General features: G+C 32.8%; 1 protein-coding gene across 1 annotated transcript in view; it reads right to left on the reverse strand.

Moving 5' to 3' along the window:
- Positions 1-3041: 3041 nt before the first annotated feature.
- Positions 3042-14041, reverse strand: part of Rhp (GTP-Rho-binding protein rhophilin) — a 182141-nt gene continuing 171141 nt past the window's right edge. Inside the window, exons 9-12 of the mRNA XM_089100617.1 lie at positions 12484-12681; positions 8916-9142; positions 7533-7712; positions 3042-4799 (exon numbers count right to left, since the gene is read on the reverse strand). Coding sequence (XP_088956743.1) covers positions 4455-4799; positions 7533-7712; positions 8916-9142; positions 12484-12681 — 950 coding nt within the window. The 3' untranslated portion in view covers positions 3042-4454. The remainder of the gene's footprint in view (positions 4800-7532; positions 7713-8915; positions 9143-12483; positions 12682-14041) is intronic.

The following is a 14041-nucleotide window of genomic DNA, read 5'->3' on the forward strand; positions in this document are numbered from 1 at the left end:
GAGTATTGCTGATGATATTTTGAGTTTAAGTAGTTCTTTTTCCCATTTGGAAGATCATTTTTGTTATGATGTTTTTTTTGTTGAGTTATTCGGATTATATTTTTATTTTAAGTAGTTATTTCACTCATTTTGAAAAGTATTTTTGTTATAACAATCGCTATGTTCAGTTATGCTTATGATATTTTAAGTTTTAGTCGTTATTTTTAACATTTTTAAGATAATTTTTGTTATTATGATCGCTATGTTTAGTTATGCTGATGATATTTTGAGTTTAAGTCGTTCTTTTCCTCATTTGGAAGAGAATTTTTGTTATGCGGATTGTTATGTCAGTTACGCTGATGATATTTTGAGTTAAAATAGTTATTTTACTAAATTTTAAGAGAAGTTTTTTTTTTCTGATTTTTATGTTAAGTTATGCTGATGATATTTTAAGTTTAAGTTGTTCTTTTTCCCATTTTGAAGAGAATTTTTGTTATGCTGATTGCTATGTTGAGTTATGTTGATGATATTTTGAGTTTAAGTCGTTCTTTTCCCCATTTTGAAAAGAATTTTTGTTATGCTGATTGTTATGTTCAGTTATGCTGATGATATTTTGAGTTTAAGTCGTTCTTTCCCTCATTTTGAAGAGGATTTTTGTTATGCTGATTGTTATGTTCAGTTATGCTGATGATATTTTAAGTTTAAGTCGTTCTTTTTCCCATTTTGAAGAGAATTTTTGTTATGCTGATCGCTATGTTGAGTTATGCCGATGATATTTTGAGTTTAAGTCGTTCTTTTACTCATTTGGAAGAGAATTTTTGTTATGCGGATTGTTATGTTCAGTTATGCTGATGATATTTTGAGTTTAAGTCGTTCTTTTTCCCATTTTGAAGAGAATTTTTGTTATGCTGATCGCTATGTTGAGTTATGCCGATGATATTTTGAGTTTAAGTCGTTCTTTTCCTCATTTGGAAGAGAATTTTTGTTATGCTGATTGTTATGTTCAGTTATGCTGATGATATTTTAAGTTTAAGTCGTTCTTTTACCCATTTTGAATATAATTTTTGTTATGCTGATTGATATGTTGAGTTATTATGATGATATTTTTAGTTTAATTCGTTATTTTCCCCATTTTGAAGAGCATTTTTGTTATGCTGATTGCTATGTTGAGTTATGCTGATGATATTTTGAGTTTAAGTTGTTCTTTCTCAATTTTGAAGAGAATTTTTATTATGCTGATTGTTATGTTGAGTTATGCTGATGATATTTTGAGTTTAAGTTGTTCTTTTCCCCATTGTGAAGAGAATTTTTGTTATGCTAATTGTTATGTTATACTGATAATGTTTTGAATTTAAGTCGTTTCTTTTCCCATTTTGAAGAGAATTTTTGCGCGCTGAAGGATTTACATAAGACAATTGGCATTCATTTTAATGAAACTAAAACTAAGTTTCTTGTTTTCAATTGTAAAGGAAGTAATCTTGGCTCCTATATAAAACTAGGTAGCAAGACAGCAAAACCTTCAATTGGTATAGTATATCTTGGTCTACCTATTGGTTTTTGACGGTAAGTCGACACGTACTCCTTTCGTAGATGACTTTACTAGTTTGCTGGCAAAGTCATCCACAAACGAACTATCTGTCGACTTAACGTCAAAACCAACAGGTACACCAAGATACACTATACCAATTGAAGGTTTTGCTGTCTTGCAACCTTGTTTCTGAACTTAGGTCTGGAAAGCATGTGTCTTCGAAAGCTTCGTGAATTCAAGCCCAGCCTTTTCTGTGACTTAACGTCAAAACGTTGGTTTCGACTTAATGTCAAAACCAACAGGTACACCAGGATACACTATACCAATTGAAGGTTTTGCTGTCTTGCAACCTTGTTTCTGAACTTAGGTCCAGAAAGCGTGTGTCTTCGAAAGCTTCGTGAATTCAAGCCAAGCCTTTTCTGTGATGCATACACCACATGTGCTAGCACACTCTCCAATTTGAACCCTTTTATCAGACAAAAGGACGTGCAATATGTTCCTGTAGAATATGTGCAAATAGACGCACAATATATTCGTGCCTTTTTCCAATTTCGCAAACTTCTCTTGTGCCTATATCCCTGGAACAGTAACAATAGCTGTTATTTCATATCTAACGTCTATACCACTCTGCAGAAACGATTAGAAATATTCCGTAAGAATTTAGAGGTAAATGAATTTTGAGATGCTTTGCGGTATCATGTGTGTTTTTCCTGTATAGTCTCCAGTAGTGACATATGTCTTTTAGTGGGAACTGAAATTCTTCAATCATTTTAGGGCACATGCAAAGAGCATGGGTAAGTTATAAGGGTGAAAACTGGCGCGAATGTCGACAAAAATTATCAACGGCATCTATCGTCTTGCGACACTTGGCATTTTTTCCGTTTAAAAATAAGAATAATTAATTTAATTAGTATAGTGGGTAAATTAAAGTAGTAGTAAGTGTCTGATTTCAGTTCCTGACAGAAAGACAAAAAATGCCAATTTTCGCCAAACGTTAGATGGCGTAGATAATTTCGGAGACTACACTGCCTTTCCATGACGATAAATAAAAGTTCAAATAGGGATAAAATCCTTTTAATAGACAGTGATGATGATAACAGTGATAGAAATTCACAAAAATACCAGATATTTCGGTCACATATACAGTGACCGTCATCAGTATTAAAACTTTGTGAATTTCTATCACTGTTATCATCATCACTGTCTATTAAAAGGATTTTATCCCTATTTGAACTTTTATTTATCGTTAGATGGCGTTGATGGTTTTTTTCCAACACTAGCACCAGTTTCTACTCTTATAAGTTACCCATACTCTCTGGGCACATGGCATATACACCTTTTAAGCTTAGCTGGCAGCAAATTCAATTAAGCATTTTTTAGTCCCTGCCTCAGATTCCTGAATGCTCCGGCGACACTTTTGTTGGTGGAGCCAACAAAAGTGTCGGAGCCAACAAAAGAGGGTTACTGTAACAAATCACGTTGTCTTAAATACATAAATCTAGTTCTTTCTATATTTCAATTAAACTAATTATTTGCTTCCAACCACTTTTAATCATAATTACACTCTACAATATATGTATACACAATATAATATGGCACAACCAAAAATAAATAAACGAACATGAATTATACAAACCAAATGAAAGAGAAGCGCCAATTTATGTAAGGGGCGTGGACAAGGATTTTTTCTTTATTTCTTATAAGATACAAAAAAAAGGTACTTTTCAAAACCAAGGGAGCGGGGTATTTTTTATTTTTTATTCTTTAATAAGAATACCTAAAATATATTTTTCAAAATATAGGTGAAATGTCCTCTCCCGTTTCCCCCTCCCACTAATTGGCAGCTCTGGTATGAAGCTTGTATATATTCCTTACTTCTTATATAAACTGAATTACACAAAGAAAAAACTATAGAATATAAGGTGGGATAAATTTTAAAGGAAATAGACTTTGAAGAGTAAACGAATTAAAATAAATTGAAATTTATTAAAAGTAAATTCTACAAAAGCATAACCTAGTAACAACATCTATGTACAATTCCTAAATAAATGAAAGACAAACAATAACAATAATTATAAACACAAATTTTACACTAACAACTAGGTGAAGGCAAATTCAACCGTCCATTACGACGAAAAACAAGTAAAGAGAGACCCTTGTCGAAGGTTGGTCACATTTCATAAGAATATTACTGTTCTTATGGAATGCAAGTTTATCTCATTTTTCGGTAGTTTCCTTTTGAGCCCTTTTGTTTTTTTTATAATCAACTCATTTATGTGTGAATTTGCTGAAGCTCCTTTTTTAATTTTTATTTTTCCTTCCCTTTTTTCCGTTGATATAAGCTTCGTGGTGTTAAGACAAAATATTAAGACTTTCGTTGCAAATGTTTTTTTTTCAACGTTTACTGTCTTTTCAAATGTTTGACCCGTTTTCAATATTTTTATTTCAGTTTAATCAGAAATTGGAAGGTAGCGTGATCTAAGAAAAAAAATTGCATAATTGAATAAAAATAATATAATCAAAATATAACAATGGAGAGATATATTTACACTAGTTTACAACATCTTAAAAGATATAAATACATTTAAAGATACGCATTTGCGTTTTGATAAATAAATCCCCTATGAATTTGTACTGACACTATGCATAAGGATAGAATGGATCAGACTAGAAATATACAAATTTATAAAAAGAAATTTTTTTGTCCTTTAATTTTTTTTTTCACTAAAATAACAAACAAAGAAATTAAAAACAAATTAAGAATAAAAAGAATCCTTACTTGGTCTGGTTTTAGGGGCCTCTGGCGACAGGGCCGGTTTAGAAGCTCAAAACCGCGAAAAAAAAACTCAGTTATATAAAAAAAACAAATACAGTAATAAATCAAACATATCTCAGAAGCCTCAACAAAAAACAACCCTCAAAAAAACTCCAGGTAAGCAAGTCCGCTTCATCTTAGTGTAATACTACTCTTATAGAGTCCTCCTGAATAAGCCTTGGACTGTCCAAGGTTCCTCTCAGCTTTTTTCCCTTTTCTAAACAAGGTCCAGGTCATCTTTAGACGACTAGATAAGGTTGAATCAGCACTCCTATCCAAAGTGGAGTCACTGTATCGGGAATTTTTAGATCTATCTTCACTCTTAGCTCTAGGTTTATAGGAAGAGGTTGAACTCGAGGTTGGAGAGCAGAGGTTTCTGCTTCCGGAGGAGGATACGCCGCTGCTGGAGCTCGTTGTTGAAGTTTTGGAACAGGAGAAGTCGTATTTGGTTGGCTGATTCGCCAACGGCTTTCGTCCCTACGAAAACGAAAATACATTTTAGAAAATAGAATATGATAATCCAAGTTTATAAAGGGGAATCTCTGAAGTCTAATTTCAAGTTCCCATCGCCATATTAAAATCATGAAAATGTTTTTCGAAATAGGGAGAAAGACCCGGAAAATAGTGAGTAATCAGGACGAAAATCCCACCACTAAATTCAGGCCATCAGAAAACCCTGTTGCAGAGATTTCAAGTCACCATCGACAAACTTGAAAAACTTTCAAGTTTGAACTTGAAAACTCTCAAAAACTTTTTTTTTTTTTTTTTTTTTTTTTTTTTTTTTTTTTTTAATCTAGTTTATGCCTCTTTTTAATAGAATACCCAGAGTTGTACTAAATTTGAGGAAAGTATAATTACTAATGTAAACTTGAATGTAGCCTCAAAAATTCATCAAAGGGGCGGGCTAGGGCGAGGAAGAAATTGGTTAGAGATGGTATCCCTTATAACTTTTGTGAAATCATCCAAACTTAATTTTTAGTGAATGACGAGGGGGTCTTAGTCTCACTCCCTCCATCTGGAGAATATCTAAAAATTAACAAAATATATTTGGCCACAACTTCTGAGATATCATGTATTAATAGAATACAAAAATCAAATAATTGAAACAGTTATATTTTAAGCCTCGTAGATTTTACTAATTATGCCACTAATTCACTTGTTTTTAATTTGGCGTCATTAATTTGTTTGATATCAAGTTAATCAGTGATTTGACGCCAATAAATTTGACGTCAAATTAATTAGTGTGTTATAAATCAGATAGTTTTTAATTTGACGTTAAAAGAAACATTGATGGGTCATTTTTGGGTGAAGGAAATTGAAAGAGTTTAAATGGCCTTTGTTTATAGTTATTTTACCCCCTGGCCTGTAGAAGCACAATGAATTGACCACTGTCGGTTACAATGGGACCCATTGCTTAAATCTATTTTCGCAATAGATCTGTGGATGCTGGGTTCTCGTCTAGTGACAAAATAGCAACAACGAAGCACAAATTCGGTAAAAAAAAAGCCTGAGTGAGAACAGAGCACAAACAGAAGGTTCTAATTCATCAGAATGAAGAAAAGAGGGATTTGGGCTAATAGCAGCACAAAATGCAGCTTTCATGTCTGGTCCCACGACACCAACAACATGGGTAGCAACTAAGCATGTAATTTGACAGATTTGGAAAAGGGGGAAAAATAATACCAAATAAAGGGTGGGGACGAAAATTATACTATCAAATTCAACCTAACAGTGTTTTAATGAAAACACTAAACAGCGTTCTGAAATCCAGAATTTTTTTTTTAAGATTTCAAGTCCCATACTATAAAATTCTGGATTTTTTTATTTGTTTTTCGTGAATAAATGGGCATCTCTGGTCTATGGCTGAGAAGTAGTTTATAGAGAAAAATAGTAGTTTATATGTTATATTTATATAAGGTAATTTATATTTATAATGTCGTAGTTTATATTTATACAAATAGTAGTAGAAAAATAGTAGTTTTATGAGAAGTAATTCATAAAGATTGTTGCTATTCAGAGACTTCAGTTATATTTATATACTCGGGTCTCGGAAGTCGGGACTCCCTTGAAGGTCGTTAAAGACAGCAGCGCCATTTAGGACATCAATGTCATTCAAAAGACAGCAAAGTGTTCCAAAGGGGTTGTGAAATACCTGGAGTTCAAACTGACAAATTATGCACAAAAACATGAACTTTCATTTAAAATGAAGGAATAACCCCTTTTCCCTTTTTACCTCTTCCTGACAACCCTTGGGCTTCCGTCACAATTCGAACCAAAGGGAAATGAAATGACGTCCCTTGTAAAAGCGAAATTGAGAAGGGGAGTAGTTTAGATGGCGCGCAAATATTTAAAAATCTTAGGGTTTTCCTAGCAAACGAGGGGAAAACTTAAGCTTTAATTTATTATATGAGAAATTTATATCATATTTTTTTATAAATTGTAATTTATAAATAAATTATGTTTATTTATTGTAAGGAAAACTTGAGGCTAAATAGATGCAGCAAACATACTTTAATTTTTATTTTATTAGCTGTATTGCAATGTCATCTAGAAGTAAATCAAATTTCCCTGTATCTTTTAAGCTTTAATTTTATATATTTTACTTTTAAGCTCCGTATCTTTTAATCTTTACAGTATTACTCACAGACTGAATTAATAATTTCCAATAAGCTAGCATAACGTAAAGCAGCCGATTTCCGAATTTTGAAGAAAACATAGCGAATCAAATTAATTTATTCTGCAAAAAATGAAAGAAATGTTAGTAAAGATAACACAAAATATAATTGAAAGATAATATGCCAGGGAACAACGGAAATGAAACCCAAGTAATTTTGTTGGTTTCTTTACTAGTTTTTTAGTCTATTTATTTAATTTAGAATGAGGAGTGTGTTTCTGTTTCTAAATTTGTTTTTGAAGCAAATTATTATAATACGGCTGGCTCTCTAGAGCCTTTATCGATGACAAGTGTCTTACCATATTATAATGTCTTGCGTGACAACGGTTCTAAGGTACATTTACAGGTTAACTTGGTCAGGGCCGTAGCCTGAAGGGGAGGGGTCACAAAAAAACTTTAGAAAAGGTATCAAAATTTGTTTATATGCATTTTTGTTACGTCATAACGAGTCGGAAAGAAGTTTAGGGAGATTCACACCCTCTAACCCCCCTGTATATGCCCCTAAACTTGATACTTCTTAGGCTAAAAAAGCTTACCTTATTATTGGGCAGTGTGTCGGTACGGAAGTATCCCGTCCTATCTAAGGGAGTAACTAATCGAAGGGTTAGAACATCTCCAGAGCTCTTGATTCTGTTCACAACATCCTCATGTGACGACCATCGTGTGTCTACGTCACCAATACCGATAATGACATCACCTTCACAAACTCCACCCAACTAAATAAAAACAGAATTAGGGTTGAATATTTCAAATACAACAGAAAAGATGAGATTCATATCATTTAGAAAACATTTCTAATACAGCAATACAGCCTTTTTAATAAACATCCTTATATGTTAATCATCAAGTGTGTACATAAACAATACCGATAATGACGTCATTTTCACAGACTCCACCCAACTAAATAAAAACAAACAGAATTATGGTTGAATACTTTTAATATAAAAGAAAAGAAAAGATTCATATCATTTAAAAAACCTTTCTAATTCGAGAATGCATGAAGGTTTTATAAGCATCCTTATGTGATGACCATCATGTGTCTACATCACCAATACCAATGATGACGTCACCTCACTGACACCACCCAACTAAATAAAAACAAATGGCGTTATGGTTGAATTCCCTCACTACAAAATAAGAAAAAAACTCATATCTGTGTTTATAAATCTTTCTAATTAGGATATCTACAGAAATAATATGAAATAAAAGATTTTGGTAACTGAAATCGGTAAATAGTAAATAATTAACGATAAATTATTAATTAATGATTTAGTTTAGCAAAATAAACACGACTATGGTTCAAAGATATCTTTATAAGTAAAATTTCTAACTTATTTAATTATAGTTGATTCAACAAAACTTTCAATCAAGACGCTAAAATAAACGCAACTATAATCTGAAAAAAATTATATGTAAAATATAAAAGAAATAACTACACTAAAACAGATTTTAAATTTTTTTTATCCAAACACAATTAATACATGAAAAATTTTTCCATGTAAAACATGTAAATTAAATAAAAATATTATATAATGTAACTTAGTATAATGTAAATTATGCTAAATTTAAATGATATAGCTATACTAGAACAGATAAAAAACATAATTCAAATGCAACAATAATCTAGAAAAATATCTAGATGCATAATGTGTAAACTGAACGTAAATATTACGTAATATAACTTATTGTAACATAAATTATACTAGATTCAAATGATATAACTATGCTAAAACAAAAAAAACATAATCCAAATACAACTATAGTCTAAAAAATATTTAGGTGTAAAATATGTAAACTAAATATCAATATGTAATGTAACTTAGTGTAACATAAATCATATTAAATTTAAGCGATATAGCTATACTAAAATAAATTAAAAAATAATCATGATGCTAAATATAGATATAACTACTACTCACGTCGGCTAGTGATCCCCCATCGACCCCAGCAATAACTACAGGTCCTTCTCCCTTAACACTAAAACCAAAGCCTTGATCCGACAGCTTGTTCAGTTTGCAAAGTTTTGGCTTTGACCATCGATGCCTGGCAGAGAAAAGGGATACTGGTCCCAGTCGCCGAAACAGGTCAGACACTGGGTATTGAGCAAAGTCAGGTGGCGCCAGGGTTAGTTGAAATTTTGTGGCAGCTGAAAGAAATATTCATTTAAAAAAGTAGTTGAATTCAGTAGCAGCTGTGGAGCAGTCTAAAGTTTATTGTGTCTGGTTTTTCATCGTTACAAGCTCTGTTTCCTAAGGTGCATAGAGGTTCAATCTTCGTGCACCGAAGCTCTAATGAGGGAGCAACATAAGTTTTCTAGGAAGGGGGTGCGGGACGAAACAAGTACCGTTTTGAAGGCATAATGTTTCTATTCTTCTGACAGTTGAATCTTTCTAAATAGCCTTAAGGAAGGGACCCCTCCCTATTATACTCTTTATGCGGATATATATATATATATATATATATATATATATATATATATATATATATATATATATATATATATATATATATATATATATATATATATATATATATATATATATATATATATATATATATATATATATATATATATATATATATATATATATATATATATATATATATATATATATATATATATATATATATATATATATATATATATATATATATATAATATATATATATATATACTTCCATATGCTATTAGCTGGTTTTGCATATAGCAGTTATGAATTATGAATATTGTTTTGTTTTTTAGGGGTGGGGAGTGGGGATGAGGTATTCTCAGCCACATTTGAGCTAGATTTCAAAAAATTGTGAAAGTATTCCTAATTTTGTTACTATTACTAGACAATTTTTCTTAATTTTTCTCGGAAAAACATTATCATTAAAAAAAATTTGGGTCTAGGTCTTTATCAGATGGAGTTACAGCATTCATGCTTCAAAGAATTTGTAGATTTTATATTGAAAAGTAACCCGTTATGAAATTTTGAACAGCACAAGTGCAGGAAGTTCATCAGAGCTGGAAGCAGACTACACATCAAATGGATATATCCCAATCTTGTTAGTAATAAATTTATGCTAGTCACGACTCAAAATTCAAAGAAACGTTCTTTAAGCAGCGTTTACACGCACGTCCAGCCACACTTCCATACCTGAACAAGCATGTCCGCCCATACTCTTACTTAAGTATGAAACTTCAGCCAGGCACAAATGAGAAATTCAGACTTAAGTACCAATGATAAATATATTGTAAAACAGGCAACCTAATTGGTAGAATTTGAAAGACTAGACACATATTTCTAGACTCAAGAACTAGATGCTTTGCAGCAGCTTTTAGGCATTGCCTAGATATTTATGTCATGACAGACCCAAGCAAGTTTAACTAAGAACGCATCTGAAAATTATTTTTTGGTTTCAGATCCAGAAGGCTACCTTTATTTCATACAGTTTTCTTCTCCGTTTATTACGTTAAACTATGTAACTACTCCGTTTATTACAGTTTTCTTCTCCGTTAATTATAAATTAATTCTGTATCTGCCTCTGTAAAGTCAGAAACATTGTTTATCCAATCCCAATTCTTGGTATAAACCTTTCTGGCCAAAAACAATTTTGTTTCAAACTTTAGGAAAGGAGGGGGATGCGTTGTAAAAATTTTCACTCTTGGGTTAATAACTGAGGAGTGCCTAAGTCCTTTGACCCCCTTAATCCTCAGTTTTACAGATCATGAATAAGCGTTTAATTCAGCTGGTAGAAGAACTTTACAGAACGTCCTATCCTTATATGGTATACCAGATAAATACATTACAGTGATTAGTGATATGTACGACAATAACATTGCTGCGGTTAATGTAGGAAATGAGGTTATCAGTTGGAATCATTTTAATAGGATTTGTCCTAAGAAACATGGCATAGGGTATGGGAGAGCATGGAATCAAATCAAATAGAAGGAAGAACTCCGCAAACCAGGATTAGAATATTGGAAGATACAACGATGACAGCGATCAAGTATGGTTCTGAAACGTGGGCACTCCAAATGACGGGGGAGGATTTGTTAGATGCTTTCCAGATAAATTGTATACAGATTCTTTTGATTGTCAATTACCAGTACAAAAAAATTATAGTTCAATCCTGCTTTCTATGGCAATAATGAGAGAAAGGTTGAGATGGCTAAAACACGTTCGGCAAATGAAGGATGACAGATTGCCAAATATAGTCTTTTAGCCGACCATTTAGCGCTACAGGAAGAGCGGGTCACCCCCGAACGGGGTGGGAGAAGATCGTAAGAAAGAATTTAATAGAAGTTGGAACTTTTTGGGAGGGTCTAAAGAAGAATACTTTGAAAAGAATGGGATAGAAGGAAAGCATGCGAAGTTGTGTTGGCCTCAGACGGCTTGGTGCTGCAGTGAGCTGTTAGTAGTAGTAGTAGTATATGTGTACGACAATAGTAATTGTTCCATGAAAAAGAACGTAAAAAGGGATTTTGTTTATTTTGTTAATATCTTTATTTATTATGTTAACGTCTACTTTTATTTTGTTAACATCTTTCTTTCAGAAGAGCTGTAATTCCCAAGTGTTACCTTTCTGAGTAATTTCAAACTGATGGAGCTTAAAAATACCTTCTTACTAAAAATTATGATTTGGATTTTAAACAAATTATAAACACGTGTCTTAAATTTGAACAAGAAGATTTGAAAATTGAATAACTTCTTTATTATAATATTCGCCTACCATTGCAGTGATAGGATCTTGGCCTAATTTTTGTAAATATAGTAAGGGGACTAAAAAACTGGAGATATTTTATGCTGTATTAATTTTAACTAAACAGAGCAACTGAGTATTAGAAATTTTTCGAGGTTGGCAAAGCTAAAAAAAATGTAAAAATAGCTGAAAAATACATGGAAAATATAAAAAATTGTGTGATCCAAGCAAGGTCGTATCCAGGGGGGTTAGGGTGTTCGACCTCCCCCCTCCTGAAATGTGTTTTTGACTCGTAAAAACGTAACAAGAATGAATATAAACAAATTTTGACGCGTTTTTTTCAATTTTTTTGTAACCCCCCCCCCCCCCCAGAAAAAAAAAACTGGATACAACTCTGGATTCAAGATCTGATAACAAAATAGGGCTTGATCAATTACAAAATGCCAAAAATACTGCAAAAAATATGTGAACTTTATAATTTATTATGGGGTCCATAGTTTAGTCACAAAATATGGCCTGAATTCTGGCCTAACTCACTTGCTGTGCTGAAGAAGTAATATAACTTTGGTCTTAGATAATTAGGCATGAACTTCATAAACGCCATCTCTCTTTCTTCATAAGCCAAGGATTTAAATTACAGCCCATTTACATTTCCTCTGCCACAAACATAAAGCATCAGGGAGATGAGGATATTTTAGCAAAACTATTTAATTTATAGTATTATTGACGCCGTCATAAATCTGGCTACAAGAAACTTAAAAAGATCAAATAAATTTTAAATTCAAAGGTTATAACCCTTACGCATAATAGATGGTGGGTCTAGATCAATATCTAAAGGTTCTGCTACTTCTTGGGCATCCGCTAAAGTATCCATAGCTTCAAGGTAAACATTTCGAAGAATCAAAGCAAGTTGTTCTCGCCTTCTCAGCTCGCGGCACATCCTCTGCAATCTTTGGCTTTCCTCGTGTGTTTCTGAGGCTTTCCGCAAATGTGCTAGTGCTGTAAAAAGAATCTTGGTTTTAGTTTTGAAACGTTTTGATTAATATCCCTTCAAGACCTTACCCAGGAAGGGGTGTTTCTCAGTCCTAGCTCAATCCCCCCATCCCAAGAAAACAAACAAATATAAAAATACGAATCGTTTTGCAGTTAAAGAGCTAAAAATAGCTCCAAATCTTCATTGACTTTCAAGGAAAACGATATAGGCCTAGGACTTTAAAAATGAAGCATTATTGTTGATTTTTTGTGGTGCCACAGCTCCTGCCACATCCTCTACAATCTTTGAATTTCCTCGTGTGTTTCTGAGGCTTTCCGCAAATATGCTAGTGTTGTAAAGAGAATCTTGGTATTAGTTTTAAGACATTTTTATTAATATTCCTTAAGACTTTACCCAGTAAGGGTGTTTCTGAGTCCAAGCTCAACCCACCCACCCCCTCCCAAAGAGAAATAAACAAATAAGAAATACGAATCGTTTTGCAGATAAACTTCTGAAAATACCTCCAAATCTGCATTGACTTTCAAGGAAAACGATATAGTGCTTTAAAAATGAAGTATTATTGTTGATTTTTGTGGCGCCACAGCTCGTGCCACATCCTCTGCAATCTTTGACTTTCTTTGCGTGTTTCAGAGGCTTTTCATGACTAAATGTTTTAAAATGTCGTTGAGACCAGAACTGTACGACAGACACGCCGAAATACAGTACGGTCAGATTACCTATAGATAGTGAGTAATTGAAGAATAGCTTTGTTAGCCGCTGCACCTCCATTTGGAATGGTCCTCCTAAGGAGGTTATCCATGAAGACCAGTGGTGGTTCTGGTCTCTATTACCCTGGGGCAATATCTTGATTAGCCCCCCCCCATGTCTCCAAAAAATTTCAGGCTATATTTTAACAAAATTTTCTGTTTATTTAAATCTGACTTTAGCCTCGGCAAAATTATTAATTTTCTCAACCCAATTGATTGCTTCTAATTCTTCGCGTTCTATGCTTATATAACGTGAAATCATTCGGCCATAGTCCGACCCATATATCCCGATCCGTAGTCGATCTGAGGTATGTTAATGTCTATTTAAGTTTACTAAACAACCGCTTATTACTGGCTACCAACACTACAATCGCTAATAATATTTGACAGGTGGCTTTTACATTTGCGAAGACCCCTTCATCTCCGTATCGCACAATTAATTCTAACAGCAATAACTCAATTAAATTCAGTTTAAATACTTTTATTTTCAAGGAATGGGGATGAAGATATGGGAAAAATGAAAATTCTGGATTCAATTTGCTTACACTTGCTGCCAACTATGACCTCTACCTTGTTTTTACTAAGAGAAGATTTATAAAAATTACAGAATGGTTATAAC

This window comes from Artemia sp. Qi Xiang Cuo, chromosome 14 (genome assembly GCF_049724085.1).
Source record: "Artemia sp. Qi Xiang Cuo chromosome 14, ASM4972408v1, whole genome shotgun sequence".
Lineage (NCBI taxonomy): Eukaryota > Metazoa > Arthropoda > Branchiopoda > Anostraca > Artemiidae > Artemia > Artemia sp. Qi Xiang Cuo.